Below are 10,521 nucleotides of genomic sequence, written 5' to 3' on the forward strand. Positions count from 1 at the left end.
CTTTCCGAAGCCGGTTGGTAACAAGGCCAAAACGTCCTCCCCGACAACGAAAGCTTTCAACGCATCTCTCTGTTCGTGTTTAAGCTCCGAAATCCCGCCGACCTTGGTAAGAACGGACGAAATTGCTTCGTCAATCGAGCGGGCCCGACCGTCCGCTTCTTCGTCGGCCATGCTGATGATTTTCCGGTGTTGGAACGCCGGTTCGAACGAGCGCTTGAGAACCCATTCCATAATTCGCCCATATGTAAGGACCAATCAGCGCCTGCGTCCAAAATTTGGACGATTCCAGACGTTAAGATGGTCCGCGTTCCCAGACGGAAACACAGTGAAGCGACTGTATATAGTGTATAGTGAATGTCAGAGCTAGAAGCGACGGTATATAGTATATAATGAACGCCGGAGCGAACTACTTTCCGGATGGTACCCAGGCTAGTGCAACCTGAGTTCAGAAGTAAGTTGCACCAAGCAAAAAGTGGTTGCAGTGTGCAAGTGGGTATTTTGCACGCTGACACTTCTTCTCTTCAACATTTTCAAGTTGTATCTGGAATCATTTCCAGAAAAATGCCAGACTCTAAATCTCCATCACTGTGCTTACATCACATCCGAGGCACCACGTCCATCTAGCCCTTTTCAATACAGGAATATGACAACCACAACCCATCACAATTACACTTGCCAACACTGGTCTTTACCCTCTACACAATGTAGGTTTCCCTTCTCACTTTTTGTATTAAGCCTCCTTTTAAATTAGAAAGCATTGTGTTTATTTATAGGTGACACTAACCCTTTTGCTTAGGCAATCTTTTGGCACTAAAATGGAATTGGATATGGCCATGGTTTATTAGTAGGAGGTTAGAATTATCACTGGATGGCATGACATGATTCATCGTCTACAAACCCCTCAACATTGCATTTTCAACCCCGAAGAAGTGTCTATCCTTTTGTACAAAATATCAGGTAAAAAATCTCGACAGAAAAATAGGTTGCAAACGTATTCATTTATACGGTCTCAGAATACTGCTCAGTTAAAAGGCTTTCAGCAATGTCTTAGTCCTAGACAAGAGGTAGAACTGTGCTGTCTTCATTGAGGCTACTTTCCACCGGTTGTTTCTCCAATTCTACTTTCTTCCTTCTGGGAGTCCTCGGTGTGGACATACACAGGGTGTCCTTGTTGAAGGACAAAGGCATCACGCCCAGCTCTCCATCAAACCTGTTCTTCACGATCTGCAGAAACTTCTTACCTTGCTGAGTTGAGAGTCGTTTGTCCTGTAGGATCATCACATTGTCTGCTTCTTGCGTTGCCTTGGCACTCCCGAAAACAGACGCCATCTGTAAGACGTTGGTGTCCTCTTCCTTTCGTGGATGGATGACGAGCGTCACATGGCAGTTGTTGGCCGAGGCGAATTTTCGGAATGTTGCAATGATGGCATCCTGTTGGCGGAATCGATCTACACCGATGGTGGCATCCGTTCCCATCATGAACTGCAGGTTATCCACGATGACGTGCTCGATGTCGTACACGTACGCGGCGTGCTGCATGGTCTCCGTCACGTTTTTCAGCGTCTGCTGTCCGTAGAACGTCATGAAGTACAACGGTAAGGCCTCAAACCTGTCGGCCCACTCGTCAAAGTTGTCCAAGTTTGCTTCCAACTTCAGCTGGGAGAACTGTGACAGCATCATCTTTAACAACCTCACGTTCTGGATCTCGAAACTCCCCCACAGCGTGTTCACGCCCTGCATGCACGAGTCCAGCGAATACTCGCTGATAAACGTCGTCTTCCCGCTTCCCGTCGGCCCCGTGAACACGGTCAACTCCCCGCGGCGAAACCCCTTCAGTAGCTTGTTAAGCTGAGGAAATCGTTTCCACTTGACGCCCGCGACTTGCTCGGCTTGACTCAGCTCCCTGTGGACATCTTCTCTTAACTCACTGAAGGACACGATGGATTTGTGGTTGACCGGTTGAGCTTCGGACACGACTTGACCCATGCTTGACCCCAAGAGGAGGAAGTCTAGTGGACGGGGATGCTCCTCCTTGGGTCGGATGAAGAAGCAGCGTTTGGTGTTGAGTTTCCGGCTGAACTGTTTGGATGCCTCCCAGGATCGCATGTCGTTACCAAACCACAAGATCACTTTGCGATACTTCTCCAGAAATGGCAGAATCTGAAAAGATATGTATAATTGGTTCGTTCGTTCCTTGTAGTACCTCTTGGTACATTGGACAGCAAGTGTCTTTGCTATTTCAGACAAGGAGGTTGCTAGCCCTACCCCTTTGAGGTGCACAAGGCACATGCATGAGACCCCCATTTACATGCACATGCTGTAAGTACTAATGTGTGTACCTGCATATTAAACGTTTCCAAAGGCTCTGTGTATTCTCCAAATGCTAGGTTACCCTTTTTTTCTTGTATCAAGTTATAGTAATAGTAAAATTAGATAGAATTTAGCCATTTTTTGCACTTTTTGATATTCTTCTCTATTTGGTCTATTTCGCAGAGTCCAATGCCATTATGTTAGTATTGTGAATAGATAAATAAATATCCAATACTATTTGGATATTTAATCTATAATCTTTATAGATTACATGTTCATAGAAAACAGACTAATGGTAAGATCAGTAAGATCACCTCCTGTGGCAGAGATGCTGTTCCCTTTGGCAGTGCCAGCAGCATCGTGTTCCGCTTGCTGTTCCGTAGTCCCTGTCTGAGTGCGATCACGTCTAACTCGCTGGCCGTCAGGATGACCTGATAAAATGACAAACAAGCATGTAAATTTTGCAGTTGGTACCAATTTTAACAGTTTAACTTTAAGGAAGCTGACTTGCACTAACTCAGAAAAGAACAAACTGGCACAATAAGAAATATCAAGGACTTGGTTCTTTGCTACTGTAGGGTTGACAAGTACAGTAGGACTATTGGCTATTGCCGCTATTCTCATGCTAAAATAGCTTGATTCAACAATTAGGTAACCTGGAGTTAGATACGCAAGCCTAGGCCTTAGAGTTGTGACAAGTTGTTGGATATGTGCCTGCAAAGCTGATGAACAATATAAGGAGGTTCTACAATTCTAAGTATGCATGCACAAGGTTAAATGTCCAAACTCCGTTGGTCGATTTGCATAACAATGGCGTACGTGCTCTGTTTATGTCTCACCTTCACCTTTGAGTTTGTCCGTGCAGAATATGAACCTCCTTACTACACTAGATCTACAGTACAGGTTGTTATACCAGCTAAACAACACAGATACGAACCTCGTCTGTGTCTGCTGACCCCAGCTGGCACCCAAACAGATTGTAGTACCCGCACTTCGGCACGCTCCACTCCTGGTACTCAATCTGGTTCTTACCAGTCCTGCGGCCCTGGATGGTCTTAACACCACATATCCTGTTGTCATGGTGATGGAACCAGGGAAAAACCAGGCTGCCGCTCTCGACGTCAACACGGACGTTCAACTTGTCCAGGGAGTCATGGGATAGGTGTTTTGCGCCAAGGTTTGATAATATCGTACTCAGTACCGTCGTATCGGTCTCCTTAATAGGAGTGGCACGCTTCCAAGCGTCATCAGCAACTTCTGACTGCCCCTGCGTTTTTACGTTGCTTAATGAGGCAATAGAGGAAAAAGTTTCCCGTCCATTATCTGGATTAGCGGCTGTTTTGGCTTTCGCACCCTTTGCGCGAGTTTTCGGAACGACTTCGAGGTAGTCCTGTAGCGAATTCCATCCCCCGGTGACCCCCGACTCCAAACATGTGAAGTAACCAGTAGTCATGTTGATGTACAGGGAGAAGTCTTTCTTTGCAGCGGTGACGGTCTTCTTTCGTTTAGTAACGAACGGGCTTTCAGCAACAAAGCACGTGTACCCAGTGGTGAAGGGAATGTTGTGTTTCCGTAGGACATGGCGGATGCCCGTTGCAGTCACGATAGGATACTCCTCAGTAGCGAGGGCCTTTCCATAAAACCTGACGGATTGGAGACAACTAGTCCGAGGAGGTGTACTCTGCAAACAGTTTCTCTGATCTCTAGCGAAGGTTGACAGGTCATGCCTTGGTTGGAAGAGGTAGCAATGCCTTTCTTCTGTATTTGCTAGTCTTGTTGAAGGTTTTAAGCATTGAAATGTCCGAATGAAGGCTGGGGATACGGGCTGGTACCGTTGGCTCACTCGATAGTGCCTTAGTCCGCAATAACCCACGTGGTGACTTGTGGAGGTAATACTAATACATTGTTGGCCTTTCAATGAAGTACACATGGTAGCACTCAGTCTGTGAAGTGACCTCCGAATACACAGTTCTAAGACTTGACAGGGGAAAACTGAGTACCGGTGAAGAAGTACTGATCTCAACATCTTCACTTTGCAGAATGCCATACCTTTATCCTGACACAGATTAGATATCTGGGTCCTAGCTGTCATCTGAAAAACACGCGCGCTTTTTGTAACAGGGCGCCGCCATTTTGTCCCTGCCGTTTGGCTTTGTTCCGATAGGTGGCGCATGAGAAAGTTCCTGTGATCATGACATTATCCACTGCATCCAAGCTTTAGCATAAAAGTAGTTTGAGGGTAATAAAAAAGGTGCTTTTAGTTTAAGAATTACAATAACCTTACATAACTTTAAGTAGTTTTTTTCCGAATAACTTTGACATTGATTATTAAATTCATTGTTTTAACAAGATTTCTTGATAATTCATAGCATATGGCTGCGTTGAACGTGACGTCAGGACCAAAATACATACTTCCGTATTGCTATTTCGCAGGTGAGTGTGAGTCAGAAGCGCCTGTCACCAAAAGTCACCAGTAAAGACGTCAAACATCACTTTTCTTACCAGGTAAGGAGCCTGACGGTACTCCTCATTGATAGAGAATGTTTTAGATCATTTCTAACGTTCATTGTAGAGTGTTATATCTGGAAAACAGCGAAGTAAGATGTCTTGATTTGGTGGTACGATATTGGGGGAGGGCAGTTGTCTTTTCAAAACAAGGAGGTTCAACTTGAATACACGTATTAATTTAGCTCCATGGTCAAAGCAAGAATATTCCGATCTTTTAATAGTCCTGTATTTTCCATGAAATATCTTTATGTTTTAAAACTGGTGGCAACTATTTAGATTTTTGAAAAAGAATCATCCTTACGATTTTATGTCATTGATTGAATTATTTTATGTTTGTCTACCTGAAGATACCTGAAGACTTCCAGAATCCAACTTTAAAATTCCACTGCAACAGTAGGATTCAAGCTCCGCCAAACTGACCATGCTAAACAGGTCTTTAATACCCTTTTTTGCGTAGTGTTAAATAGGCATTGGGCACACTTCGGCGGTAAACTGGTTGAAATCCAGGGATAGCCAGAATGCTGTTTCTACTTGCTCCATATACGTACACCACTTCGAAACTCCAAGTTTGTCTGTTTCAGTCCCAAAGATCACCAGTTGACGTCACCATGCCTCTGGAATGGCTGTTTGGGAAGAAGAAAACGCCAGCAGAAATGCTGAAACAGAACCAGCGAGCGCTGAACAGGGCCATCCGAGACCTGGACAGGGAACGGGGGAAGTTAGAACAGCAGGAGAAAAAGATCATCGCTGATATCAAAAAGATGGCAAAACAAGGACAGATGGTAACTATAGATATGGACTAACTGGTAATAACAGTAGTGTAAGAAAGTGTGATCACTTGTGGTGTAATTGGCAGCACGTTGAGCTCAGGCCCAAGAGATCCCGAGTTCGAAACCTGCCATGTCACTGATCTTGTACCCTTGGGAAAGCAGGGTCCTCCCCAGAATTTTGTAGTATAGGGATGTACCTCGGATAGGACATTATATAAAGACTGTGCCATAATAATCAACATAATTATCGTGGGCACTAAAGAAAGAAAGAAAGATAGAAAAAGAAACTGGGAGCATATGATCTGAAGGAATGAGTATCAAGGGAGCAAGTGAGTGAGTGAATGACAACTAGGAGATATGTAAGAGACAATGATGGTGATAGCATGTGAACATTTAGGTGACCACATCTATGATAATAGGAATGTTTAAAGTTTTTGCTTGTTGTATACCTTGATTCTTTTGGTATAAATCTCAAGCCTATTTTTTCTTCATTTCTAGGGCTCATGAAGAAAAATGCAAACCTCTAAATACAAGAGTAACTTTTTGGCTACCTGAACTTTTTTTGTCACCAATTTGGTCACATGGAATTGACCATTGAACAGTGACTTTTCATTACAACTTTATTGTGTGTTGTACATCTTTTTTATAGCATTGTTCTTTATCTTTACACAGGATGCTGTAAAGATCATGGCGAAGGATCTTGTCCGAACGCGCCGCTATGTTAAGAAGTTCATGTTAATGAGAGCGAACATCCAGGCAGTGTCGCTCAAGATCCAGACGCTCAAGTCCAACAACGAAATGGCAACGGCCATGAAGGGGGTGACAAAAGCCATGGCCACCATGAATAAACAGGTTTGTGTCCCTCTCAATTACACCAAGATTACTAGCACCCCTGGCTTTGTAAGAGTGGACTCTTCCATTGGTTATACACGTATTAAGCCCTGATTTAGGTTAAGTTTTTGCTATTCACTATTTGAAATGATATGACATAAGTTGTGAAACAAACAGCTTTTCTGAAGGAATATGTAAGGCAGGAGGTTGTTGGTAATGATATTGAAAAAAGAAAGGATCTTTCTTGTCTGTGTTCTAAAGAAAACTTACCTTTAAGTTTAAAGATGCTGTACCCTGTATAGTGTCTGGTTTTCATAATAGTCACAACCAGGAGGAATTTTCCTGCTGACATATCGGTGGACTGTCTGCCACTCCAGACAATACTGACTGCTTTTACATTGCACTGCAGCCAGGTGTCACTGTTGTAATGCAAAGAATGCAGTCCAAAACATAACAGATCTTGAAAAGTAGCTTACTATCATAGCACCAATACAACATGTATTTCAACTCTTCGGTATATCTATTGTTTCCACAGCTGAAGTTGCCCCAGATTCAAAAGATTATGATGGACTTTGAGAGACAGTCCGAGATCATGGACATGAAGGAAGAGATGATGAACGATGCTATTGATGATGCAATGGGGGATGAAGATGATGAAGATGAGAGGTAAGTAGCCAATCAGGAAACACCCAGCTTTTCAGCTGACCAATCACAGTTAAACAAATTATGACATTAAGGAAAGTACAATTTCATAACAATTGACTGCCAAAGAGCTGTATGATAAATTGTAAGCCAATCAAATTATTAGGAAGTGACCAAACAGGAGTAAGATAGCATGCATGGGCCAATTGAAACTTGTGGGTGACAAATTCAGCCAATCAAAAAGTACATATCAAAAAGACTGGACTGACAAAGACAAAGACAAAGTAATCTTCCATATATCCTGTGTTTTTTTTATATTTTGCATCATGATTGTTACACTCAATTGTTAGTATTTGTGATTGTGGGATGTTGTATGCTGTGTATGTTATGCATCCATATTTCTGTGTAACATTGTTACTCCTTGAAGAGTAGCTGTCACTGTTAAATTGGACAGCTATACATTCAACAATAAACATTTGTTGTTGTTTTTTCTTTCCAGTGATGCCATTGTGACACAAGTACTGGATGAGCTGGGACTACAACTTACAGATGACCTTGCAAGTAAGTGTACATCTGTCTCCAGTATGAAATTGCTTTATTACTTTTTTCCACTTTCTTCCCCAGACTGTATGTTCAACACATGTTTCATTGGCTTAGAGCATAGTCAGTCAAGTATATCGATGACTGACTATGCTATATGGGTTCAATGATCATCATACCTACCTGTGATGATTCGTTGGCTGGATTTCAATTTTTTATTTCATTGTTATAATGATCAATCTATTTGTGTTTTAAAATCATTCATTTACATGTAGTTTGCTACTCTTATTATGAATGAATATGTCTGGAAATGATACAAAAGAAATTGATATTCCAGTCACCTTTGTAAGGCTGTATTATTCCCGGATGGTGTTCTTGGTTTGCCATATCTGTATTAAAGTTAAAGTTGCCCGTGCATCAGTAACAGATGCGTAGGGGTGGCGCCCATCTCCATTTCTGTAGCTTGTGGGCCACACATGTGCAAGCCACGACAGCAGGGGGCTGGTCCGCTGGTAGTGATGTGTGTTTAACTTCCATACTCTTTCTCTTTAGTGCTGAGTGCTAAGCAGAGAAAGCAGTATGTACCATTTTTAAAGTCTTTGGTATGACTCGGCCGGGGATCGAATGCAAGGCAAACACTCTACCCACTTGGCCATTGCACCGGTCACCATATCTGTATGTTTCTCTCAAACTGCCAGCTAAATCTTATAGTTATGTGTAAGTTATATAACAGACATGAGTTATAAGAATCCCTGCCCCCTGTTTGTCCCAGACCTACCAGAGACAGGAGGGACCATCGCAGTACAGAAGAAACAGGAGCCGGCTGCTGCTGCAGCCGCAGCGGGAGGGGGGCTTAGCGACGCCGACGCTGACCTGGAGGCCAGACTCAACAACCTCAGGAGGGACTGATGAGGGGTCAGGTGGGGTCAGGGGTTAGTTACATGGTCAAAGGTCATGACATAATGTGTTGTGTCATATGGAGGTCATGTGTAAAGAAAAAAAAATCTGAATTACATGTAGGTAAATGAAACTGAATAGAGATTTTTGTATTGTATATCAAGGTTTTTTTTTTTTCTTTCGATCATTGTAAAGGCTACAGTATTTTAAGAATTGGGAGTATCTGTAAGGTTTTTAAACTGCTGAAAATGAAAATAAGATTGTTCTAAACTTTTGGCAATGACAAAAAAACAAAACACTTGGTACCACTATGTCATACGTACATGTAGCATTTTGTAGGCAGAAAATAGCTTCCAATTGTGATGTTTTCTTTTACTCCGTACATGTATGTACCAGAGAAATTAAGGTCAATTTTTTAAGAGTTCAAGGTCAAAGCTTTCAAGGTCACGATTACAACCTGATAACCCTTTGTGTGTTTGTCTATCAGAACATGATAATGTAACCGTGGATCTCTTTGGACTAGATAGCAAAAAGTAACTGCTGATGCAAAGAATTCACCCAATGAGAGAAGTGTTCATATCATGCATTGATACAACTGAATATATTGCTGCAAAATATAGCATAAACAGAAAGCAAGGAATCTACGTTTGAGAGTTATGTAAACTCATTAAACTGAAACTTTGATATGAGTACTTACAGCTGATGTACATGTACACCTTGTACAGGTTTTGCATAACATTCAGCTTTAAATGTCTGTGTATAAAACAATTGATATTCAAGTCACCTTTGAAAGTATAATTCCTTGATGGTATGTTTTGTGGTGTATCTCTACATATTACTCTTGTCTTCTTTTATCAGTAATAGTTTTGTGTAGCATTTTCATTACTGTTGCCTTGTAGAATAATACGCCATTTAATAACAAATTTTTGACATGAATAGCCTAGATAGCACATATTTTTAGATATCATAATGCATTCAGTGTAATGCACAAAATATGTACATACCGGTAGGAAAACTTTCCCCCAGAAAATTCACATTTATCAATAGGTCAGGGAGGTATGGTTGAATGCACCATTGAACATCAAAATTAACCACATTTGGATATTCAGCAACCAGAAAAGTATTATTCTTATCATTAATAAGTTACAATTAAACCATAACTCATTACCACAAAACAACTCCAGCTATTTATAGTCTTTAGTAATAATTTTCTAGCCACTTGATCATAAAACTCCCTACTTGCTGTATCAGATATTGTTGGCTGAATACTGTACATTGTTTTTTTAAGGATTATGTCAAGCATCAAGACTTAATAAAAAAAATATACATGTTCATCACAAGATTCCTAGAAATCTTCTATGGATTGCTTGCTTCAATAATGTGTGTCAATGTTTGGTATATTATTACATTAAAGATTAGGGTGAACAAAAACTACTCTTTGTTGACAAAATGTAAAATCTACCTTTTCCACAACCTTGGAATATCACGAAAGTACCATCTGGTGTGGAAAGATATTTACACTCCGTTGGTATCTGTCTGTTACCACCAACAGTCCGTCTGGTCCCATGGCTATGCTCCAAGCCATTATCTTGTCGACAACAGTGCGGACAAATTCTCCCTGGCGTGTGAACATGTCCACTCGTCTTATTCCATAGTTTGCCACGATTATGTGACCAGACGTGTCCACACAGATACCGTAAGGAGATTGCAACAGACCTTCATCGCTGCCCATGAGTTCGTAACCTCCAAACTGAAATAGCTGATGTCCCGAGCGATTATGCACCCGGACAATGCCCTTTACAGTGTCTGTAGTAAGAATGTTCCTATCTCTGTCTGATGCAACATCAGTGATGACCGAAATGCCTTTTACTTCAAAACTTTGATAAAGCGAGCCATTTGTTAGAAACATGACAATTTCAGAGTACAAGTAGTCCGTCACAGCCACGATGATTGTGTTGTTGCCCGTGGCTAAAGCATGGCGTTTGTTCCACTCAGAATCGAAGGTTTGCACCTGGAACATGGT

General features: G+C 41.8%; 2 protein-coding genes across 2 annotated transcripts; one reads left to right on the plus strand and one right to left on the minus strand.

Annotated features, from left to right (window-relative positions):
• Positions 1-514: 514 nt before the first annotated feature.
• On the minus strand, positions 515-4,475 carry LOC118406640 (twinkle protein, mitochondrial-like). The gene is made up of 3 exons (XM_035806864.1): positions 3,248-4,475; positions 2,625-2,741; positions 515-2,160 (listed from the first exon to the last, which is right to left on the minus strand). The coding sequence occupies exons 1-3, from the start codon at positions 4,400-4,402 to the stop codon at positions 1,054-1,056; spliced, it is 2,379 nt and encodes a 792-aa protein (XP_035662757.1). The 5' UTR covers positions 4,403-4,475; the 3' UTR covers positions 515-1,053.
• A 313-nt stretch (positions 4,476-4,788) lies between these two features.
• LOC118406673 (charged multivesicular body protein 2a-like) lies at positions 4,789-9,840 on the plus strand. Its single transcript, XM_035806931.1, has 6 exons — positions 4,789-4,815; positions 5,400-5,600; positions 6,261-6,440; positions 6,955-7,085; positions 7,561-7,622; positions 8,374-9,840. Exons 2-6 carry the CDS (start codon positions 5,427-5,429, stop codon positions 8,508-8,510), a joined length of 684 nt encoding a protein of 227 aa, XP_035662824.1. The 5' UTR covers positions 4,789-4,815; positions 5,400-5,426; the 3' UTR covers positions 8,511-9,840.
• Positions 9,841-10,521: the final 681 nt, after the last annotated feature.

The sequence above is a fragment of the Branchiostoma floridae genome, chromosome 19, assembly GCF_000003815.2.
Source record: "Branchiostoma floridae strain S238N-H82 chromosome 19, Bfl_VNyyK, whole genome shotgun sequence".
Taxonomy (NCBI): domain Eukaryota; kingdom Metazoa; phylum Chordata; class Leptocardii; order Amphioxiformes; family Branchiostomatidae; genus Branchiostoma; species Branchiostoma floridae.